The following is a 24,406-nucleotide window of genomic DNA, read 5'->3' as shown; positions in this document are numbered from 1 at the left end:
CAGAGCAGGGTGAGAAGCAAGCTAGGCAGCGGGAGGGGAGGGGGGGACTGGAGGAACAACTGGTCTAGTCAAGGACTTAAATAAAGACAATTCTTAACATTTAATCCTTAGGAGGGTGTCGGCCCAGGTATACCCCAGTTATGGTACTGCAAAATTTCTTGTTGGCATGTGCCAGTTCCTTCCCACCCTGGTCTTTGACACTGAGCAAGCAGCCTCTGATCCTCTGGTTCCAGGCTCAAGCGTCCTGGCCCCACTGGTCACAGAATTGTGGATTCGGAAGGAGGAACTAGAGTGTGTCGGGGACCACAGCCGGGGGTGGAGCTGTGACGTGTGGGAAGGCGGGGCTGGCGGCAGGTGAGACGCCTGGTCTCCTGGGCTGCAATCACTCCGGGAGACTGAGCCATGGGAGGAAAGCAGGATGAGGACGAGGCCTATGGTGAGACTGAGGGGAGAAGCCGGGGCTATGTGGAGGGAGGGAAATTGGCAGGACACGGTGGCTGAGACTGGCTCCAGGGAGAGGAACTAAGGAAAGTTCTGGGTCCCTGAGGAAAGAGTCCTGGAAACAGGAGCAGGTGGAAGGAGGTAGAATCAGGGTCCTGGGGAGAGGATAGGGCTCAGAGCCTGGGGGCCATTGCTGGGGAGCATTTGTGGAGTGAAGCTGGAGGAGGTGACAGGATTTCAGGCTTGCACTCTGGGCTCTGAGGGTCGGGAAGGGGTGGGCAAACAAAGCCCAGATGAAAAGTGGCAGGGTTGGGGTCATGAGCAGGACAACAGGGCTCAGGATGCAGGAAGAACCTGGTGGGTGAAGCTGGAGCCTCTGTGAGGAAGAGTCCAGGAGTCAGTGTGGACTCTGGGTCTCTGAAGCCGAAAGGTGCCAAGGCCTGCCAGGCAGTCTCTGTGAGGAGTGGGAGCATGTGATGTTGAGTGGGCTGGGGTCTACTTGCAGGTCTCTGCAAGGAATGGCAAGAGAAGTGGGTTCTGCTAGGATCCCTATGAATAGTTGGGGATAAGGGTCTTAATGGAAATGGCCCTGTGACCTGCCTTGGCGTCTCTGTTAGAAGTAAGGAGTCTGTCTGGAGTACTTTGAGGAGTAGGACCAGGACTGGGATTCCTGTGAAGAGTAAGGGCCAAGGGGAGAAGGAGCCAGGAGCTGGCTTCCAGAATCTGCAAGGAAAAAGGGCTAGGAGTAGGGAGGGAGCTGGGGACCAGCCTCCAGGATTCCTGTGAGCAGCAAGGGCTGTAGCCTGCCCACAGAGATCCCCTTAGGTCTGGAGGGGAGACAATCCTGAGTGAGAAGCCTGGAGGACCAGGTGTTCCCTAGAGAGGGGGGGGGGGGGGGGGCCCAGGACACTCCCCAGAAAACTTCCTGGAGCAGCTTTGGATCAATCATTGACCTCATGCCCATAAGCCAAGGTAGGACAGAGTCCAGAGCACCTGGGAAGAGAGGATCCCACCCCTTCCCAGACTCTGGCCCAGCCTTCTGCCCTCCCTCCTGGTGCCCACAGTGAGACCCTGGCTGCCTGGCCCCACCTCCTCCCTGTGTGTACTCAGGGAGGACCAGGAACAGGACGTGGCCACAATCTCAACAGCCAGTCAGCTCAGGTGTCACCCTGACTAGCACCCAGAGCTCTGTGGTGGCTGCCTGAGAACTGAGGTCCCTTTGAAGTGGGGTCCCCTCTATAGGGGTCCTCTTTTTCCAATCCCCAGGCCCTTGCAGGGGTTGACACCCTAGGCTCAATTTTTTTTTTTTTTTTTGTCCATGGCTTCAGGTCAGAGAGTGAAGATAGGCATTGGTTCTGGGGCAGCTGTGATAAGGGGCTGGGACACCTCCCTGAGGGGCTCTGGACCTGGGAAGTCCAAAGCAGAATGTAGAGAGAGGAGAAGGATAAGAGTGGGGACTGAGAGCCCCTGAGACACAGTGTCCCACCTCCCACCAGCTAGAGGGAGCCTTGAGAGAAATGGGGCCAGGGGACCAAGGCTATTTCCCAGACAGGCAGCCTTGAGGTGTGAGTCTTGATCTGGAAACAGAAAGTCCCCCTCCCCACCCCTGCCTGTCATCTGGGTGGAGTTTAAGGTGAGCAGTTGAGCTGCTGACCAGGCGTGGATTCCTGGATTCTGCAGTTCCTGCTCCCTAGATTTTCCCTCCTGCCAGCCCTGCCCTGGACAGGATCCTGGGGCCAGGAGGGACTCCAGAGGAACAGACTAATGGAGAAACCCCTTCAGGGCCTCATTCTCCACACTTTTCTCCATGCCCCGCAGGGAAACCTGCCAAATATGACCCCTCCTTTCGAGGCCCCATCAAAAACAGGTGAGTTCTGGTCATTGCCCTGGGGGGCAGGGGAGTCTGGTTTTTATTTTGTATTTGCTAAAATATCAGTTAAAAAAAAAAAAAAAAAAAAGAAAAAATGCTACCCCAGGGTATTTGTTGTGTCTGGTCAGCAGGGAGCTTCCTGGTACTGGTGATACAGGGGTGTATACATTTGGGGGAAATTCACCCAGCTGAGTACTTAGGACTTGTCCTTTTTATGTGCAGTACTGGGGACTGAACCCAGCTCATGTTCTACCCCTGAGCTATACCCACAGCCCCTGAGTTGTGCTTTTCTCTGTCATGCTTTAGAAGAAAGATACCCACAAAGAGGTTTTCTTTTAAAATAAATAAATAAATAAGCTGGGCACAGTGGTGAATTCCTGTAATCCCAAGAAAGAGGCAGAAGGATTGCACATTCCGGGGCAGCCTCATCTATTCAGCCAGAGCTCATCTCATTATATAAAATAAAAAGAGCCAGGGATGGAGTTCAACCGCAGAGTGTCCCTGTGTTTCATCACCAGTACTTCAAACAATACATGAAACCTGCTAATACCCACTCTCCAGCATTTCCCAACTCACCAGCAGACCCTTGGGGACTGTCCCCTTCCCCTCACCAACTCCCTCCATTATACCTCCCCAAAGCCTCCCCAGTCAGACTCCATTTCTTTCCCAGGAGCTGCACGGATGTCATCTGCTGTGTCATCTTCTTGCTCTTTATTTTGGGTTATATCGTGGTGGGGATCGTGGGTGAGTTTCCATCTGTGCAGCGTTGGAATGGTGGGTGGGGTGATAACCCAGAGGTACCACCCCATAGCTGCTCCCTGCAAGCTCCTGCCCTCCCATGATCCATCTGTGTATGTCTGTCTTCAGCTTGGGTGTATGGAGACCCCCGGCAAGTGCTCTACCCCAGGAACTCCACAGGTGCCTACTGCGGGATGGGGCAGAACAAGTAAGTACAAAGATAGAAAGAGTAAAAGGAGGGAGGTAAGGTGGGAGTGGGCAGGAGATGGCAACAGCCTCCCATCCCCCAGCTCAGGCAAGAGAACCATCATGCTCTTTTACACTCTTCCCCTGTTGTTCCCACCCCATCCCCACCCTCTCTGAATCTGATCACACCAGAGCCCTCCCTTTGCTGGACATTTAGTTTGAGTCCCCCAGAACTGAGAGGACTTAGCCAGAACGTGGTAAATTGCATGGTTTTAGAGTTCAGAGATGGCTGTTTAGATTTGGCTAAGTTTTGGTTGTATATCCTTCGACAACTTACTTAACTTCTCTGAGCTTGATTTCCTCATCTGAAACACAAGGATGATTATAGAAGTGATGCTGTCAGTCTCCACAGGCAGGAAATGTTTAATAAATAATCAACCCTCCAGCATTTACATAGTGTTGACTATGTTCCAGGCAGGCAGTATACTTTACACATGCTCTCTTTAATGCCTCATGATGTAGATACTATCATTTTATAGATGATGGATCTGAGTCAGAGAGATGTTTAGTGACTTGCTCAAAGTCATAAAGCTAGTAGGAAAGGATTAAGCTACAGAATTGATGCCCTCAGCCATTCCTTAGCTGTTGTGATGGGAGTTGTTCTGGGAAATCATCTAGTTTCTCCCTTACCTCCCCAGAGGAGCTAGGACCAGGTGCTGGATGTGACTCCTCTAGGCCACAGGGGGTCCACTGTACTCTAGGGGAGTGACCTCAGTAGATCCTCCCCTCCCCTAACACCAGATGAGGCCCTGAGCCCACTCTTCCTCTCTTCCTGCAGAGATAAACCCTATGTCCTGTACTTCAACATCTTCAGCTGCATAGTGGCCAACAACATCATCACAGTCGCCCAGAAGGGACTACAATGCCCTACGCCCCAGGTCAGAGCCCAGGGCTGCCTCTGCCTCACATGTCCCCAGGGCCCCAGGTACTAGCCCCTTAGTACATTCTCTGCTCCCCAGGTATGTGTGTCCTCCTGCCCGGAGGCTGTATGGACAGTGGAAAAAGATCAGTTCTCGCTGACAGTTGGAGAGGTCTTCTATAAAGAAAAAAAGAACTTTTGTCTGCCAGGGGTGCCCGGGAATATGGTGAGTACTGCCCCCGACATCATCACTGTCACTCAGGAGGGCCCACAATAGGATGGAGTAGCAGGGGAAGTTGGGTAGAGGATCACTGATTGGCGTTCCTGGGAAGGGTGGACCGGCTGAGCCCTGTGGTAGTGGTGGTGGCAACAGTGGCAGTGGTGGTGAGGGGACCCAACTTCTCCATCCTGTTCTATGTCTGTGTGTGTGTTCTGTTCTCCCTTCCCCACCCCACAGACGGTACTCCAAAGCCTGCAACAGGAATTCTGCCCCAGTTTCCTCCTGCCTTCCACTCCAGGTGAGAAACACAGTTCCCTCCTCAGGCATCATCTCCTCCAATATTTATTTTTATTTCTCAAATGAGGAAACCAGAGAGTAAAGAGAGTAAAGCCACACAGCTTGTCAGTGGCACAAGTGGAATGAGCAACAGGTCTCCATTTCTCTCTCTGCCGTGTGACCCCACAGTCAGACCATCAGTGTTTTTCAGGCACCTACTATGTACCAGGCACTGGGGATAAATGTGGGGAAGGTAGAAATTGCTCTGGGCCTGAGCTACATTGTAGGTGGAGAGATCAGAGATGGTCATAGAAACTGTATGAGAACCCCATGAAAACCCCATGGAAGAATCTATACATACATGCTACCCCTTTGCATAGGGGAAAAGACTAGAAGGATATCCACCCAGCTGTTACAAATGAATGTGAGTGGGTGGTGGGGTTGCAATTGGCCTTTATCCTGTATGTTTTCCTTTGCAACCTCAAATACACACACACACACACACACACACACACGTGTGTGTGTGTGTGTGTGTGTGTGTGTGTATGATAGGGGAGGGAGGGAGTACTGGGGCTTGAGCCCAGTGGCACTCTACCACTAAGCTACCCCCAGCCCCTTTTTAAACTACATTTTGAGACAAAGTCTCACTAAGATGCCCAGGCTGGCCTTGAACTTGCAATCTTCCTGCCGCCTCAGCCTTCCCCTGTAGCTGGGATTACAGGCATGCCTCACCATGCCCAGCTCCTAATACATTTTTTTAATGTAAAACATTTTTTAAATTGTAGCATGAGTAAAGATAAACAGTTTTTAATGTAAGTACAATAAGAAGTGTGTCCAAAGATTGCTCCAAAGTCAGATCTGGATTTAAATTCTAGCACTTTCCCGCTGAGTGATCTGGGCTACTTAACCTCCCTGCACCTGGTTTCCTCTTCTTTGTAATGTAAATAACCTTCCTGGCAAAGTTGTGAGGGTGAATTAAATGGCTCTACATGTACATAACAAGTACCACAGGAGATGGGGATGGGTGAGAAAGCTTCCTGCAGAGGTGAGACTGAGCAAAAGCTGTTCCAGAGGAGTGGGGGGACTTCAAAGAAGGGAGGTGTAGAGTGAGGGGACAATGGAAGGCAGGGTCCAGAAGCTGGGCCAGGGAACCTGGATGGTTTCCAGGCAGAGCCTCTGAAGGTATCTGAGAAGCCAAAGGACATAGAGCCCGGAATGATGAGGTCGTGCTGTGCCCTGGTCTTCCTGGCCCACAGACAGGCAGAGGGTGTCAGGTCAAGGGAGTCCGGCAAAGGAGGCAGATTTAAAAGGGCCGCTGAATGAGGCTTTATTGAGATGTCACTCCCTGGCGGAACTCGATCAGACCCACAGAGGGGACAGGGGAAGGGTCTGAGGAGAAACCGCATGGAAGCTCTATAGGACTGGACCTTTATGGGGCTTACAGCAGGAAGGGAAGGGCTTGGGATAGGAAAAGGTGTTTTTAGGGTCCCTTGCCCCTTTGGAGTTGGTCAGGGGAGTTGGCTGAACTCCAGGATTGGCCAGTGAGTCCTGCTGATTGACAGGCATTAGTCAGGAGATCTGGCTGATTGACAGGCATTTCCGCAGGCATCTGATTGATGTTCCTTTCCCGCGCGAGCTGCTTTGTTCTAAGTTGTCACCACCGACCTAACATTCCAGCCTTTTTGGTGATACAGGGCGGCGAATTTCATCTAGCTACTTCCTGCTTGTTTAGGGGTATCATGAGAGGGGAGTGGCTCGGGTGTAGGTTCCGTGGGAAGGCAACTGTAGGGGTGTAGGAGCATCTGGTTGTAGGTCACGCTGGCAATTTCACTCATTTGCTTTTGAACCAACCTGAGGAGGCAAGGAGCAATCATTAATAGAAGTCCTATTACTAATATAGGAGTGAGAATGGGAGTCAGTCACGCAATGAGGGTTGAGTTTAGCCAGCCTGGCCAAGGGTCATTTGATGGTTGCCATTTAAGCCTTTCACCCAAATGATGGAGGGTGTCAGCATTCTCTTCGACCAATCCAGTTTCATTGATATAATAGCAGCATTCTTCTTTTAGGAACACACAGGTTCCTCCTTTATCTACTGTCAAAAGATTTAGAGCTCGAAGGTTCTGCAATGAGACTTGGGCAAGAGATGTTATTTGTCTTTGTAGGGAAGCGAGATAAGCGGCTGATGCCTCTACTGCTTCCCAAAGTTGTTGTTCAAGCTTCTGAGTAGCGGTTACTGCATAACCAAGTCTTCCTGCCCCAAGTCCAGAGGCAGCGAGGGAGGAGGCCAGGGAGAGTCCAACTACCACTGGCAAAAAGACGGCCCTTCTTGTCCTGGAAAGGGAGGTGGTGACAAGCTATGTTAATTCAGCCTCACTGTACAGAGTTAATTGGGGGACCAAGGTGGAAGGAACACAAAAAGCAAACGGCATGTTGAGGCTTAGATTTTTTTGTTAGGGTACCATTGCACCAGAAAAAGAACTCAGGTGGAGCAAAGGTTAAGGAAGAAATTTGAACAATCTGGTCATAGGGTGCAGAACCTGAGGAAGTGTAGCAGCAAGAGAAGTTCCCTGATGAGTTACGAAAAAGAGGTACTTCCTCAAAGGCTGGAGAGAGGGGTCCTTGGGGTCTAATTGAGGTATTGAGTGGAAAATCAGTGGGAATCGCAGTTAATGGAGTACGATCCAAACCTGCGCAGAGGAAACAGTCTGAAATGTTATTCACTTTGGACAAATTGAGAAGCTGAAGGCCTGACGTATTAGGGCCACCTATGAGAAAGGATCAGCTATAGGATGGGCAACTGCATCCAGCTGGTGTTGGAGTTCCTTCTCTTGCTCCTGGATGGTTATGTGAATTTGAGGGAGCACTTGTATATAAGTTCTCTATATTCTGATAGAGGCTGAGGGGTGTTTGGCAAAACCCCACAAATAGAATTTACCATCAACACCAGAAGCCCATTTTGGGTTCCATGGGTCCCAAATAGTCAATTTGGTGTATGCTCGATTCTCATAGCAAGGCTTATCTAGAAAGCGTTTTTTTCATGAATTATAAGGGCACCCGCCATAGGTGTCAGGCCAGTGCTTACAGGATTCTTCAGTTTGGTCTGATATGAAGCATAGCATTGCTGAACATAAGTGGGATGAGGTGGCCTGGTTGAATCCAGTAACATTAAGGGTGACGACCCAATTACATCCAGTGAAAGGGCAATCGCCTTGGCCCATAAACTGAGAGCGGGTGGTGCCATCCTGTTGCCATGTCGCTTGGATGTAGAAGCGCCATCTGTGGGTTGGGATAGAAGCTTTAGAGAGATTAATGATTAGTAAAAGAAGGAGAGGGTTGGCAAGAAACTTCCAGTTTGGTGGGCCCCAGCATGGAAGTATGACTGTATGGGGTCATTGGGGGATGTGGAGCCTCCAAGTAATGTTGAGGCCTTTGGAGACTAGTTGAACAACCTGAGAAGTGAAGGCCAGACCATTATCTGACTGGATGGAGGTAGGAAGTCCAAATCTGGAAATGATCTGCTCAATGAGGATGGAGGGGACAGTGTTAGCAGTTTCCCTTGAGGTAGGGAAACTGTAAGAGAGTGCTATCCCCAAACCACAAACAGTTAAATTCTGTGTCAAGGCCTAACCAAAGAGGTAGGGACTGTCCCTGAAGCCTTGGGGTAGGCCTGTCCATGTCAGCTGTTGAGACCTAAAGGATGTAGGGTCTTCCTGTGTGAAGGCAAAGAGGTAATAAGAGTCAGGACGCAGAGGCACTGTAAAGAAGGCAGCTTTAAGATCCAGGATAGTAAAGTGAGTGGTCAAAGGGGGGATATGAGAAAGAAAAGCGTGAGGATTGGAAACCACCGGGTGGATGGGAATAATGGCCTCGTTAATTAGGTGGAGTTCCTAGACTAAGTGATAGGTGCCTGAGGGTTTGCGTATCAGAAATATGGGAGTGTTGCGGGGGAGTCTTAGGGACTCAAGGAAATTTAGTTTGGGGTTTCAGCTGGGTTCGGACTGGCTTGTGGTGGGAGGCTATGACCGGCGTAGAGATGTCCCAGATCTGGGGACAACTAGGTCAGGTCATTATAGAGGGTAAGAATTAGAGGCAGAAGGAGATGGGTGGTAGTATTCTTGGGGTGTAGTTGGAGGGTGGCTCCTAGTAATTGGAAAACATCTCTGCCTAGGAGAGGAACTAGACAGGATGGAATAACCATAAAAGAGTGTGTGAAAGGGTGTCCCTCCAGGGCACAGGCCAGCTTAGCAGTTCGGTTTGGGGAGGAGGCTTTGTCATCAATCCCCATAACTGAGACCTGGGAATGAAACAGAGGCCTAGAGTGGGCAGGCAAGACAGAATAGGTAGCCCCCATGTCCACAAGGAAGCTTATGGACTTACCCGCTGCATGGAGCATTACCCTGGGCTCAGAGAGGGTAATGGTGGTCTTTGAATCTGGGCTTCTTCAGTCTTCTGTGAACCCCAATAGTTCAAGAGAAGGGACCACCTGACTGGTCATACCCCTGCGTAGAGGCGCCGAGGAAGGGCCAGCCATGGGCAGTCAATCTTCCAATGTCCTGTCTGCTTACAGGTGGGGAATGGCCTGGGAGGAGGCCATGGGTTTGGGCATTGGCGAGCCCAGTGACCTTTGCATCCACATTTGAGGCAAGCTCCTGGCAGAGAGGAATGCTGGTTTCCCCCGTGAAGCTTTTGCTAGAGACATAGGCCTCAGGGCCACTGCCAAGGCCTGGGTTTGGGGTGTTACCTTTTTCTGCAATGGAGCCTGCTTTAAAGGCCATTTTCACCAGATCTCAGATAGGGGTCTGAGGGTTTTCTAATATCATGAGCCGACTGAATAATGAAATGGATTGTTAACACTGTAGCCCTGGTGGGAGACTCAAGATCCAGCCTAGTGTATTTGGTTAGGGCCTCTGTAAGGCGGTTGAGAAATAAGGATGGATTTTCATCTGGATTCTGGGAAAGATCCTGAAGTAAGAATGGGATCTGTATTTGAATGATCCCTTTAGCAGCAGCCATTTCCTTGAGAAGACAAAGGAGCTTTGGGTTAGCTGGTGGGAGGGCCTGGTGGGACTGGGTATCGGAACTGACAGGAGAAGAGAGGCATGAGTAGGGGGAGGGGAAAGGGCCTGTCAGTAGAAGAGGTGAGCATAGCAGAGGAGGAGGCTCAGAGGGATCCGGAGAACCCACCCATTGCAGCCAGGTGGGACCCATCCTGCCTGCCCGTTGGAACCAGGCGGCAAAGGGAGGCGTGTGAGAGGAGCCAGCAAGGGAGGGAGAAAGGGCGCACGTGTCTGGTGGCCAGGCAGACTGGAAGCGCGCAGACAGGGCCGTGGCAGTGGTAGGGAGGGGGAGGGGACGTGGTACCACTGGGAGGGAGAGCAGACAGAAGGACTGGAGCAAAGAGCAGAGAGACGGTTGGGAGCAGAGAGCAGAAGGAAGGACCGGAGCGAATCTCAAAAAGCCTGAACGTGGTTTCCCATTTCCCTGTCCGGCGACAGAAATTGTCCAATTCAGTGAGGGTTTAAATTCAACAGTTCCTTCTGGGGGCCATTGTGACCAATTATATAACTGCAGTAAAATACCAGGCAGTTCTTGAATGAGCCCTAACTTGGCAGAATTTGAATATAGACACCCAAGGACTTTGGGGTCTAAGGAGAGGACTCTGTTTCCCATGACATTCTGGCACCCTCGGGGGTGAGTGGGAGCAGAAGAAGGCATCCCAAATTCTGTCTGCACTCACCTACAGAACAGATACGGGCCAGGGCAGAGGTTGAGTCGTTCCCTACAGCCTCCGCGGGCCCCAGTGGTTGGCCAACCTGGTTGGGTGGGTGGTTCTCAGGAGGACTGGGACTTCTCCACATTCCCCCCCCCCAGCCCTGAACAGAATGGGCGGGGCCTATAGCATGCGTGACTTAAGGATAGACCCCGCGGACAGACAGAAAGAAAGGTTTGGAAGGTCAGGGGAAATGGGAACTTACCCCACTCCTGTCGGCCTGGATGAAGGGAGAGGGAAAGAGCTGCTTAGAAATTTCCCTGTTCGTTTTAAGGGGGAAGGGATGTGTTTCAATCCCCTGAGGGAGAAGCCCAAAGATCCCTTCCCGGGTTTCAGCACCAAGATGTCAGATCGGGCCAGGCAGGCAGCGACCAAAGGAGGCAGATTTAAAAGGGCCGCTGAACGAGGCTTTATTGAGATATCACTCCTGGGTGGAACTCGATCAGACCCACGGAGGGGACAGGGGAAAGGTCTGAGGAGAAACTGCGTGGAAGCTCGACAGGACTGGACTTTTATGGGGCTTACAGCAGGAAGGGAAGGGCTTGGGACAGGAAAAGGTGTTTCTAGGGTCCCTTGCCCCTTTGGAGTTGGTCAGGGGAGTTGGCTGAACTCCTGGATTGGCCAGGGGGTCCTGCTGATTGACAGGCATTAGTCAGGAGATCTGGCTGATTGACAGGCATTTCCACAGGCATCTGATTGATGTTCCTTTCCCCCTCTGGCTGCTTTGTTCTAAGTCACCACTAAGTCGCCACCAAGTCGCCAAGTTGCCACCACCAACCTAACAGAGGGTGGATGGAAGTTGAGACTGGGGTATCACAGGGGTCCATCCAGAGGAGAGGAGATCTGAACCAGGGCAGCAGCAGAGAGGAATGGATGGTAGCCTTGACTCCACGGGGCAAGAGCCCCCTCTTGGCTTCGGAATCCAGAGCAGCACCCGCACCCCGCACCCCTAGTCCCAGGAGAGGAGAGTCCATCCCCTGAGGCATTATGGGCTAGTAGGGGGGAATAGTCTTTACATCCGGCAATCCCTGTTCTCTTCCAGCTCTGGGGCGCTGCTTTCCATTGCCCAACACTAACTTTACACTACCTGAATTCCCCTGGATCACCAACACCACCATTACTCAGGGAATCAGGTAGGCATCGCTCCCCCCCACCCGCATCTATCCCACACCACTTCCAGCCCGCAGCCCCATCTGATTTGGTCTCTCCCCAACAGTGGTCTTCTTGACAGCCTCAATGCCCGTGACATCACTGTTAAGATTTTTGAAGATTTTGCCCAATCCTGGTATTGGATTCTTGTGTGAGTCACCACACTCTCCTCCTCTCTTGTCCTTCCCTTCTCCCCTCCCTGATTCTCTACCTGCTAGTCCCATGTCAGAAACAGAAGGAAGAGAGAAGAGAAGGAGCCAGAGCTCAGAATAGACTCCATGCCCATCAGGATTTATAAGGGGGTCAAATCTGGGGACATTGGATGGCATAAGGAAAGGTATTTGGAAACCTCTGAAAGGAAAACAATTTCAGGAGCCAGAAGTGACCCTCACCTATGTTACTATGCCTACAGTGCCCTAGGTGTGGCTCTGATCCTGAGCCTGCTATTTATCCTGCTTCTGCGTCTGGTGGCTGGGCCCCTAGTGCTGGTGCTGATCATAGGGGTACTTGGAGTGCTGGCCTACGGCATCTACCACTGCTGGGAGGAGTACCGAGTGCTGCGGGACAAGGGCGCCTCTATCTCCCAGCTGGGCTTCACCACCAACCTCAGTGCCTACCAGAGTGTGCAGGAGACCTGGCTAGCTGCTGGTAAGTACCCTACCCGTTCTCTAGCTGCCAGCCACCAGAGCCTGGCCCTGGGCCATGCTGGCCCTGGTCTGACCCTGGCCCTATGCCCACTGTCTCCCCCATCCCCTGCAGTGATTGTGCTGGCCGTGCTTGAAGGCATCCTGCTGCTCCTGCTCATCTTCCTGCGCCAGCGGATTCGCATCGCCATTGCCCTCCTGAAGGAGGCCAGCAAGTCAGAGCCTGTCTAGGAGGGAGATGGGGCTGAGGGTTGGGGTGCAGGCCTGGGAGTGGGGATGCCAGGGAGGTGGCAGGGAGCTCCAGAGGAGAAGGGTATTAGGGCAGTGGGTAACACCACTGGATGACAGGATCTCAGAGCCTCAGTTTCCCACCTGTAAAATGGGTGTATCAGCAGTTGCAACTTAGGGGATTGTCATAAGGATTAAATGGATTGGTGAATGCCAAGTACCTAAAACTAGCAGGCCTCTAGAAGGGTGGGAGTGGCCATGGTGGATGGAACAGCAGGAGACCAGGCAGGGAGGAGAAGCGGCAGCTTCCTGCCAACCAGGAACCACCAAACTTGTCAAGGAGACCACACTTTGGTGTTTCTCTTTGCTTGCCCAAGTGGCTTCTGTGATTCTAGTCCCCTTTAAGGGTCCCTAGAAACAAGATATATTGCCTTCAGTTCATTCAGTGAGCACCTGATTTGTACCCACCCACACCAAGCACTGGTGCTAGGAAAGATGAAATTTCTGCCCTACTGCTGCCACCCCAGGGACACAGGGCCGACTCTGGCTGTGGCAGCTGAGGGGCCCATGCTAGAGTCAGCCGATCTCAGAGGATGGGTGGGGCTAGGGGCAGGTTGGTGGACAGCTCTTGTCTCTCCACAGGGCTGTGGGTCAGATGATGTCAACCATGTTCTACCCACTGGTCACCTTTGTCCTCCTTGTCATTTGCATTGCCTACTGGGCCATGACTGCTCTGTATCCTTTGTCCACAGTAAAGCCTTGGGGTGCAGGCCTGAGGGGCAAAGAAGTACTTGCCCATATACTGTCAGAGAGCATTTGGCAAATGTACCCTTTTCTCTGTGCAGCAACAGCCCTGTGGCTAGACAGCACTGAGTAAGGGAGCACAGGCTGAATTCTAGCCCCCTTTGTACTGTATACAACCTGCACCAGCGCCCAGGAACAGTCCCTGAGGAGTGGCCTATGGAGGCACCATGCGACCATGCTTTCCTTGACGCCCCTCTGGATACCTGGCCACGTCTGGGCAACCCCAGTACGTATACTGGGTGTCCAATGCCAGTGCACCCGGCTGTGAGAACGTACCAGTGAATACATCGTGTGACCCCATGGTGAGGAAAGGTGGACCATGGAGGGGGCTTCAAGAGGGCTGAGGGGACCTTAGGAACTAATTAGCCCAGATCCTCATTAGGCAGAGGTGACTAAGGCCAGAGAGGGCAGGGGGCTCTCTCAAGTTCACATAACCTACCACCACCCTCTATTCCTCTTGCTGACTCACCCATTATACATAATGGAAAAGTGAGGCTGTGACAGACATCATGGCCTAAAGGTGGAAGAGGGGAGGGCTGGGTAGCAGGATATTCCTCTGCCTCGAGGGTTATTAACTACTTCACCTCACTTCAGCTCTGTCCTTCACCCTGTCCTTCTGGGTAGCTGAGAAGGTTAAGTGACATTGGATACTTAAAGTACTTGGTACAATGCCTGGCACCTGATGAGATCTTATAAGCAATGGGGTTGTTTTGTTTTGCTATTTAAGTCTACTTCCCTTGAACACTGTCCTAGGCAGTTCACAGGTGAGATCTTGGAGGTGGGCCTGGAAGAGAAGCTACTTCCTTAAACTCTCCTGTGAGATTCTAGGGCATGGCACTATACTGCTGGGAATTTACTATCCTCAAAGCTTTCACGTCATAGCTGGGTGTGGTGGTGCACACCTGTAATCCCAGAGACTCCGAAAGCTGAGCCAGGAGAATCATAAATCCAGGCCAGCCTGGGCAAATTAGTGAGACCCTGTCTCAAAATAAAGGATTTTAAAAGGAGCAAGACACAGTAATGCACACCTGTAATCCCAGCAACTCTGGAGGCTGAGGCAGGAGGATTGCAAGTTTAAGGTACTGGGCCCACTCTTTATTTTATTTACTTACTTACTTACTTACTTATTTTTTGGTGCTGAGGATTGAACTACCAACTGAGCTATATCCCCAGCCCTTGGGCCCACTCTATTTAAAAAAAAAAAAAATTAATACAGGCAGGTTCGCACATGCATGTAATCCTAAGCAACCTAAGAGGCTGAGACAGGAGGACCACAAGGTCAAGGCCAGCCCCAACAATTTAGTAAGACCCTGTCTAAAAAAATATTTTTAAGAAGTCCTGGAGATGTAACTCTGTGGTAGAACATCAATGGGTTCAATCCCTCATACCACAAAAACAAGCAAACAAACAAACAACAACAAAAAAAAAAACTCAGCTATACTTGCAGAAGACGCACTGGGCACTGGGCGCTGGGTATGTAAAGCCCAGAATGCCCTGGTTTCTCCTTGCAACTTGCTTACCATCTACGTGAAAACTGACGCAAACCTGGTAACCTACAAAGTGGAAAATTGTTTTCTGGTTCTTTGGGGGTGGGGGATATTTTTTGTTTGTTTGTTTTTTGATACTGGGGGTTGAATCCAGGGGCGCTTAACCAGTGAGCCACATTACCCAGTCCTTTTTATTTTTTATTTTAAGACAAATTCTTGATAAATTGCTTAGGGTTTCTCTAAATTGTTGAGGCTGGCCTCAAACTTGCAATCCTCCTACTCAGCCTCCCAAGTTGCTACAGTTACAGGTATATGCCACTGTACCTAGAATTATTATTATTTTTTTCTTATTACAAAATTTCAAACACAACCCAGTTTCAGAAATTATCAAGATTTTCTTGATCACATTTGCTGGACTGATTTAGTTTTTATATATGCATTTACTTTTCATTATGGACATTTTCAAATGCACGCAAAGTAGGTTCACAGTAGAGTGGTGAATCCCTTTACCCAGAGTCCACCACCCTCAGTTTTCTGCTCTTCTTACTTTACCTATCTCCCTGCCCTCATGACATTTTTTTTCCCCTAACTTTTGTTTTTTGGTTGTTTAGCAGTGCAAACCTAGGGCCTTCACGTGCTGGGCAAGTGCTCTACCACTTAACTACACCCCAAACCTTTAGGGAGTTTATAAATGCAAATTCTGGACATCATGTAAATATGTCAGGATGAGTTTTAAAAGCATAACTTTAGTGTGGAGGCTCACCCCTGTAATCTCAGCAACTCAGGAGGCTAAGACAGGACTGTAAATTCAAGGCCAGCCTTAGCAACTTAGTGAGACCCTGTCTCAAAATAAAAAATAAGAAGGGCTGGGGATTCGGCTCAGTGGTTAAGCGCTCCTGGGTTCAATCTTGAGTACCAAATAAACAAAAAATAAAAAACATAATGAAGGGCTGGGGATGTGGCTCAAGCGGTATCGTGCTCGCCTGGCATGCATGCGTCCCGGGTTCGATCCTCAGCACCACATACAAAGATGTTGTGTCCGCCGAGAACTAAAAAATAAATATTAAAAAAATTCTCTCTCTCTCTCTTTAAAATAAATAAATAAATAATAATGAAGACTGTAGCTCAGGGTTAGAGTGTTTGCCTAGCATGCACAAGGCCCTGAATTCTATCCCCAGCAATATAAAAAAATTTTTTGTTAAAAAAGCATAACCACATCTGGGTGTAGTGGTGCATACCTATAATCCCAGCAGCTGGGGAGGCTGAGGCAAGAGGATTGAGAGTTCAAAGCCACTCTCAGCAACTTAGTGAGGCTCTAAGCAACTCAGTGAGACCCTGTCTCTAAATAAAAATATGTATTTAAAAAAATTTTTTGTAGTTGTAGATGGACAGAAATTTTATTTATTTTATTTTATCTTATTTTATTATTTATATGGTGCTGAGGATCGAACCCAGTGCCTCACGCATGCTAAGCAAGCGCTCTGCTTGAGCTATAGCTCCAGCCCTAAAAATATTTTTTTAATATTCTATTTTATTTTTTAGGTGTAGATGGACACAACACAATGCCTTTATTCTTATGTGGTGCTGAGGATCGAACCCGGGTTCCACCCGTGCTAGGCGAGTGCTCTACCGCTGAGCCACAATCCCAGCCCCTAAAAATATTTTTTTAAAGGGCTAGGGATGTTGCTTAGTGGTTAAGCATCCCTGGGTTCAATCCCCAGTACCAAAAAAAAAAGCATAACCACTCCAGTTGTGGTAATGCACACCTTTAATCCCACCAATTTAAGAGGCTGAGCAGAAGAATTGCAAGGCCAGCTTCAGCAATTTAGCGAGATCCTGTCTCAAAGTAAAAAAAAGCATAACCACTGTCAATATCACACCCAACAGAATTAAAACTAATTGCTTAATATCAAAATACCCAGTATATTCAATTCACACAGGTGTGGACTTCACACACACCACTGGCTTGGCCCAGGAGACCTGGATGTTCTTGGGCCAGTCCAGAGACAAGGAAGCTAATTAACACCCAAACAACAGACTGAATGCAGTCTGAACCTGGAGATAAGATTCCTAGAAGGAACTGTCTCCCCAGCTGAGGGAGGCTGCTGGGAACTGGTGGAGGTCAGGGCTATGCACTGAAGTCTCTAAAGCTGGACCTGAACCAACCTGTCCTCCTCGCCACCCCCAGGACCAGTCCATGAACTACTCCTGCCCAGGGCTGATGTGTGTCTTCCAGAGCTACGCATCCACAGGCCTAGCACAACGTTCTCTCTTCAACCTGCAAATCTATGGGGTCCTGGGGCTCTTCTGGACCCTTAATTGGGTATTGGCCCTGGGCCAGTGCGTCTTGGCTGGGGCCTTTGCCTCCTTCTACTGGGCCTTCCACAAGCCACGGGACATCCCCACCTTCCCCCTGAGCTCCGCCTTCATACGCACCCTCCGGTAAGCCAGAGGAAGGACCCTGGGAACTATGAGCAATAGAGACCCAGGAGTCCTGGGGCCACTAATTTCCTAATTCCTTCTGCAGTTACCACACTGGTTCGTTGGCATTTGGAGCCCTCATCTTAACCATTGTGCAGATAGCTCGGATCATCTTGGAGTACATTGACCACAAGCTGAGAGGTGAGCCTGCAGTCAAGAGCTGGGGAAGGCCGGGCTGAGCATCTGGATCCTTGGGGAAAAGCATTGACCAGACAGGAGTTTCCCTTCCTCCCAGGAGCCCAGAACCCTATGGCCCGCTGTATCATGTGCTGCTTCAAGTGTTGCCTCTGGTGTCTGGAAAAGTTCATCAAGTTCCTGAACCGCAATGCATATATCATGGTGAGCTACCAGGGGCAAGCAACTCCTTGGTCTGGCACCCCTTGGCCTAGGCCCCCAAGCCAAATCTAAGAAAGCCCACCACATGTGACTGACCTTCCTACCCCCTCAGATTGCCATCTACGGGAAGAATTTCTGTGTCTCAGCCAAAAATGCCTTCATGCTGCTCATGAGGAACATTGTCAGGTCAGGCTGTCCTGCACTGCCATGTGGCTCCCCCTCAGGTCTCCCACCCTAGTCTGGCTTCCTAAGCACACTGCGTTCAGAAGGACCCTGAACTTGGTTTAATGCTTTGTTATAGCCATTTTGAAATGGGAATAACTTTGATTTCAAACAAGTCCCTGCAAATTATGTAGTCAGCTGTTCTTCTAGGCCTCTCACCCACAACCTACCCTAATTGCTGGTACAGGGTGATTGTCCTGGATAAAGTCACAGACCTGCTGTTGTTCTTCGGAAAGCTGCTGGTGGTTGGAGGTGTTGGTAAGGACCAAGATTGGGATTTGCAGAGTGGGGGTTGGAGGCGTGCTGGGGAGCTGGAAAGGTAACCTCAGAGGAGCAGCACTGATCTTGGGAACTCTCCCACAGGGGTCCTGTCTTTCTTTTTCTTCTCTGGCCGAATTCAGGGGCTGGGTAAAGACTTTGAAAGCCCCCACCTCAACTACTACTGGCTACCCATTATGGTGAGTGACTCTCCTCTGTGACTCAACCCCCAACTTCCCAAAAAAATCCCAGTAGCTCCAACCAGCCTTGTGTCTTCCAGACCTCCATCCTGGGGGCCTACGTCATTGCCAGTGGCTTCTTCAGCGTTTTCAGCATGTGTGTGGACACACTCTTCCTCTGTTTTCGTGAGTGATACCCCTAGCTACCTTCTCCCCAACCTAACAGTACCCTACTGCCAGGCTTTTTTGGAGATTTGGTGCTTCTAGAAACAGCAATTTGTGAGTTAAAGAAGCCAGAGGGAACCTCTTCTGAAATCCTAAGGCCAGGGGTTTGGGAAACAAAGGAGGGAGTGAATCCCCAGGCTGGTGGGCTCTCCCATGTGGCAGGCATGGTGGCACACACCCGTAATCCCAGCAACTCAGAAGGCTAAGGTAGGAGAACGGCAAATTTAAGGCCAGTCTCAGCAATTTAGAGAGCCCCTGACTCAAAATAAAAATTTTAAAAGGTGGGCATGTGACTCAGTGGTTAAGTGCCCCTAGAGGTTCAATCCCCAATACAAAAAAAAAAAAAAAAAATCCAGGTCAGTCTGGGAAACTTAGCAAGATCGTGCCTCAAAATAAAAAATAAAGGGTTGGGGTTGTGGCTCAGTGGTAGAGTGCTTGCCTCACATGAGGCACTGGGTTCAATTTCGATTCTCAGCACCACATATAAATAAATGAATAAAATAAAGGTCCATCAACAACTAAAAAATAATAATAAGTAAAAAGGGCTGGATGATGTAGCTCAATGGTAGAACACCCTGGGTTCATTCCCCAGTGTTGGAGGACAGGGGAGTCACAAGAGAGACTTCCCAGCAGGTGGCTGTAATGAGAGGGTATTTTCATCCTACAAAGTACATCCATTTTATTAATTTTTTGTATTATTTATTTGTTTTTTTGTTTATTCCGGGGATGATACATGCCTAAGCAATTCATGTGTGCGTCTGCTGCAGATAGGATCCAGGGCCTTGTGCACACAAAGCACATGCTCTACCACTAAACTACACCCCTACCCATGCGCTAAGCAGGTGACATGCTGCTTAATCTTTATGACTCTATGAAATACATTCCTGAGATTACATAACCTGCCCTGTAGATCACAAAATCTGCCTGAAAAACATCAGCAGGCGGTGATACCCCCGGGACTGGAAATAAGCGGCTAGTTTCGCAGTCCCAGCAGTCCCAGATTATTTCCCCCTGGGCATGGCCCCACCAGGGTTCACTCTAACAACGCTATGTTATGGCTAGTGGAAGACCTGGAACGGAACGATGGCTCCCTAGACCGTCCCTACTACATGTCCAAGGGCCTCCTCAAGATTCTGGGCAAGAAGAACCAGGCGCCCCCTGGTGACAAGAAGAGGAAGAAATGAGAGACCAGGCCCTGACCCAGTACTGCACCACGCCTGCACAGACGCCCAGTCACATTATGCCTTACAGACCCCGATTTTGTAGCTAAATGATTTTATTAAAAGATTGATTATTTTTTTCTCAATAACTGTTATTTTTATTCCCTCCAAGACCACACGGTGCCTCTCGCATCCCACCCACCGCCGGTACCTTTAAATTAGGCCCCGTCCCTGTTACACCTCCCTAAACTTCAGCCAATCACAAGGTTGATACGGTGTGAGTCCGCCTTCCTCACGAGGGCCAAAAGAACTTCCCATCCGGGTCACGCGCTAACGCCCTTCATAGCGGACCAATCGGAAGGGCAAGTTCCAAGGCGCGCGGCTTGACAGAGGGGTCAGAGTGCCTGAGGACCAATTAGAATCATGGAAGCGCCGCGGGGCCGCTCGGTGTGGGGCGGGTTTGGAGGAGAGGTCTGAATGTTTAAAGAGCCGGGGTCAGCTGACAGACTCCGGCCGGGGCTGATTTGGGACTAGGGTCTCCGCTGCTGTGGAGAGATATGACAAGGGAACAACCGGACACAGAGATCCGGGGCAGACCCGGGAGACCGCGTATGCCGGGCTCCAGAGAAGGTTGTGGGTTTCGGCTGTTTGCCGGGTTCTTCCAGCTGCTGTTGTCCCTGACAGTATTGGAGGCTGGGGCTAAGAATGACTTCAGTCTGGTGAGTCGCCGCTTTCCGTAGCTCCGGCCTCGACACGCGCGGGTGATCCCTACCCCATGTCCACCGGGAGACGGTTTGCTGAGCCGCTTCTTCGCGGCGGGACTTTTCCCCCTTTCCTAGACCTTGTTCTCTCAATCCGCTTCCAGCCTCTTGTCCTCTCTGGGTCTCTGTCCTCCTCATTCGAGCCTCTTCCCTTTTGGGGGTCTCCATCCCTACCTAAGGGTTCCTTCTCCACTTCCCTGTTCTGAGCCATCAGCTTCACTCCAAGCTCTCCTTCGGGTTACCCTTTCTTGTTCTGGTCCCCCACCCCTTTTCAGGATCCCCAGTACTCTCCCTCTAGTCGGAACTGAGTTGAAGCTGCCACCCACCTGTCCTAAAACCACAAGTTAAGCTTGTCTCTTTTGCCTCTTCCTCCTCCCTTGCAGGTACAACCAATAGTGACAATGGAACAGCTCTTATGGGTGAGTGGGAGGCAAATCGGCTCAGTGGACACCTTCCGCATTCCGCTCATCACAGCCACTCCTCAGGGGACTCTTCTCGCTTTTGCTGAGGCCAGAAAAAAGTCTGCATCTGATGAGGGGGCCAAGTTCATTGCTCTGCGAAGGTCCACGGACCAGGGTATAAAGATGTCTGAGTTCAAAGAGCTGGGGCTATGTTGGGTGGATTGGAAGGATCCTTATCATCCCAAGACCCCTGAGGATAGGGAAACTTGGAGGGATGAGGTCGGAGTTCCTCAGGGATGGGGGAAACCTAAGGAGGAAAAGTGCCCATGGCAGTAATCTGGGTGTTGGGATCATCAAGGAGTTGAACATTTGTCCAGTGTGAACATTTGTTGAGCACCGGCTGTATACCAGGCATTAGTGTAGGTTCTGTGAATATAGCCATGAACAAAACCAACCTAAAATCCCTATCTTCGTAGGACTTACATTCTATTGGCAAGAGATAGGCAATAAACATAATAATTAAATAAATTTGTTTCTTATGTGGGGAAAGGTGATCAAAGCAATGGAGAAAAAATGGGGCAAAGGCATGGTGATGAAGCCAGGCTTAGTGGTGCACCCCTGTAAACCAATCTACTCTGGATGCTGAGGCAGGAGTTTGCAATTTTGAGGCCAGCCTGGACAACTTAGCAACACTCAGTCTCAAAATAAAAAATAAAAAGGACTGGGGATGTGGCTCAGTGGTAGAGTACCCTTGGGTTAAATCCCAGCACACCCCCATCCCCCAACACACACACACACACACACACACACACGAGTGATAGAAAAGGTATGTTCAGAGCACTCACTCTGCATTTCTTCCTTTTTTTTTTTTTAATAGGTAGCACATGGTCTTCCACAAAATTCATTATGGATGATGGGGAGACAGCTGATGGGCTGAACCTGGGGGCAGTGGTGAGCGATGTTGAGACAGGAGTAGTGTTTCTTTTCTACACTCTCTGTGCTCACAAGGTCCACTGTCAGGTGGCCTCTACCATGTTGATATGGAGCAAGGATGATGGCATTTCCTGGAGCCCACCCCGGAATCTCTCCCTGGATATTGGCACTGAAATGTTTGCCCCTGGACCAGGCTCTGGCATTCAGGTCTCCATCCTGGGATATGGGTGGAGGGGGCTGCCTATTGGAGAGTCTAGCTGATGACCCCAAGTGGACTTTTTCCCAAAGGGAATACCCTGTCAAATCAGATTTTCTGTCTCAGATGGGATTCTTAGGTGACAAGATCATCCTGGGAAGAACACCCTGCCCAGGGAAGGCGGGACTTTACCTCTGGCTTCCCACTTGGAGAATAGGACTGCCCTAGTCTATGTGATACCTTTATGCAAAAGAGAAAAGGATTCCCTTCCTTATGGCAGACTTAAGCCTGTGTTAGTTCACAGCTTGGTGAATGAGCTCATTTTGGGTTTAAGCTTCCATAGCAGGGGCCCCAGTATGCACAACATATCCAGTAGTAGACCTGATGACCCAAGAAGAGCTTCTCAGTTCTGTTAGTCTATGCTTGTGGAATTCTGGAACTGTCAGTGAAGGACATACTGAAGGGACAAGCATGTCCTCACATGTGAGGTAGTGAACTCCTATCCCTGCCTCTGAGCCCCTACAGAGTCCCCCTTTGTAGACACCCAGTTCTGCTTCCCACAGAAACAGCGTGAGCCTCGGAAGGGCCGGCTTATCGTGTGTGGCCATGGCACACTGGAGCGAGATGGTGTCTTCTGTCTGCTTAGTGATGACCACGGTGCTTCCTGGCGCTACGGGAGTGGGGTCAGCGGCATCCCCTATGGCCAGCCCAAGCGGGAAAATGATTTCAACCCTGATGAATGCCAGGTCAGGAGTCCATGGGAAGTTCCCCATCATTCAACCTGCCCTATCCTCCAGAGCACCATTCCCTCCACAGAGCCAAGACTGGCTGCCCAACTCTGCCACCTGACCTTACTCCCTTCAGGAACAAAGGCATTTGCCCTGCCCCCTCCCCTGGTCCTTCTGAGGCCCTGCTCTCTCCTCTTAGCCCTATGAGCTCCCAGATGGTTCAGTCATCATTAATGCCCGGAACCAGAACAACTACCACTGCCACTGCCGGATTGTCCTCCGCAGCTATGATGCCTGTGATACACTAAGGCCACGGGATGTGACCTTTGACCCTGAGCTGGTGGACCCTGTGGTAGCTGCAGGAGCAATAGCTACCAACTCCGGCATTATCTTCTTCTCCAATCCAGCCCATCCAGAGTTCCGTGAGTACCTGAGGGTGGGCTCAGCAGGGGGAGCACCTGCATTTAGATAAGGCCTGCAGAGCAGAGACCCTCCTCCCCCTGACTCTTTGCACTCTCCCCAGGAGTGAACCTGACCCTGCGCTGGAGCTTCAGCAATGGTACTTCATGGCAGAAAAAGACTGTCCAGCTATGGCCAGGGCCCAGTGGCTACTCATCCTTGGCGGCCCTGGAGAGCAGTGCTGATGGAGAGGAGCAGGCCCCCCAGCTCTATGTCCTGTATGAGAAAGGCCTGAATCACTACACAGAGAGTATCGCCATGGCCAAAGTCAGTGTCTATGGGACACTCTGAGCTGTGCTCTACCCCAGGGGTAGAAGGTCCTAACTCTGCCTGCAGAACCATGGATCTAAGAGAGTCTGCTGGGAGTACCTAAAAGACAGTTCCATCTTCCTTTGGATTCTAGCTTTTTTTACAAAATCAACTTCTTTTTGACAGGGAAATCACTCCGTTAGGACTAAAAGCCCAGCTTCCTCTCCCACACAGGAAGTTCTGCCCTTACCTGGGGGCACTTCTTTTACATATCGCTGGGTATGGTGTCCCCTTACCCTTTCTGCCCTTCCAGGATAGTGACTGGTTCTTTTTGTGGGCAGGGCTGGGTTGGCCCATAGATTTGAACAAATGTGAACTCAGGGAACTAGGAGAAGGCTGAGCTTTCTTTTAGGGGTTGGAATAAAGAGGATTGTGAAAGTCCCTAGAGGGCAAGATACTTGGTTTCGGGGTAAGGAACCAGGTGTACCCCACCCTTTGACTATTTATGAATGAAAATCTTTGTAACTTAACATTTTTAATGAAAGAAAATGAACATTTGTAGAGTGTCTGGTTTCTGTCAGTGCACATCCTCATGTACAATTGTGAGACTGGGAAAGTATTTTGAGGAGGGAGCTAGTGTGCTTATTGCTTGGAAAAACCTGAATTTGGCAAATCAAATCTTCCTTTCCCTCTGACATTCCCTCTCATCACAGAAAACAGGTCAATCTTAATAGGTGCAATGAGGAGTAGGAGAGAGAACTCCATAAGATATTTTGAAACCTGCTGTGTTTCATATTCCTAAGATGAGGTGGAATACTTTCCTCCATGAAATAGGGAGCAGGTCTATAAAATCAGATGGGAAGACTGTTCCAGGCCAGCATGATGAGAAGTAAGCACTTCCTTAACAAATTATTTGACAAAATCGCACCTTTATCCTGAGGCAGATGCTACAGAAAGAACAGAGCAGCCTTCTGGTAAATGGTAGAGCCACAGCTTTACTCCATGAGGAATGAAAATACAACACCTCAATGGGATGTTAAGAGCGTTCAGAGGGGGCTGGGAGTGTAGTCAGTGGAAGACCAAACC

At 50.2% G+C, this 24,406-nt stretch overlaps 2 protein-coding genes across 2 annotated transcripts; both read left to right on the top strand.

Moving 5' to 3' along the window:
- The first annotated feature begins 338 nt into the window (after positions 1-338).
- Slc44a4 (solute carrier family 44 member 4) lies at positions 339-19,742 on the top strand. Its single transcript, XM_046467815.2, has 21 exons — positions 339-436; positions 2,260-2,308; positions 2,982-3,055; positions 3,179-3,257; positions 4,074-4,173; positions 4,255-4,380; positions 4,612-4,672; positions 11,463-11,553; positions 11,637-11,720; positions 11,982-12,217; positions 12,329-12,428; positions 13,084-13,176; positions 13,445-13,547; positions 16,921-17,174; positions 17,260-17,354; positions 17,449-17,552; positions 17,662-17,735; positions 17,959-18,029; positions 18,135-18,229; positions 18,310-18,394; positions 19,496-19,742. Exons 1-21 carry the CDS (start codon positions 403-405, stop codon positions 19,615-19,617), a joined length of 2,130 nt encoding a protein of 709 aa, XP_046323771.1. The 5' UTR covers positions 339-402; the 3' UTR covers positions 19,618-19,742.
- Positions 19,743-20,061: 319 nt separating this feature from the next.
- On the top strand, positions 20,062-23,878 carry Neu1 (neuraminidase 1). The gene is made up of 6 exons (XM_046467917.2): positions 20,062-20,312; positions 20,738-20,930; positions 21,633-21,895; positions 22,448-22,630; positions 22,812-23,034; positions 23,136-23,878. Exons 1-6 carry the CDS (start codon positions 20,151-20,153, stop codon positions 23,360-23,362), a joined length of 1,251 nt encoding a protein of 416 aa, XP_046323873.1. The 5' UTR covers positions 20,062-20,150; the 3' UTR covers positions 23,363-23,878.
- The last annotated feature ends 528 nt before the right edge of the window (positions 23,879-24,406 follow it).

This window comes from Marmota monax, unplaced genomic scaffold (genome assembly GCF_021218885.2).
Source record: "Marmota monax isolate L192 unplaced genomic scaffold, Marmota_monax_Labrador192_F-V1.1 WCK01_AAM20220418_F8-fsc00404, whole genome shotgun sequence".
Lineage (NCBI taxonomy): Eukaryota > Metazoa > Chordata > Mammalia > Rodentia > Sciuridae > Marmota > Marmota monax.
This window is presented reverse-complemented; position numbering and strand designations above follow the sequence as displayed.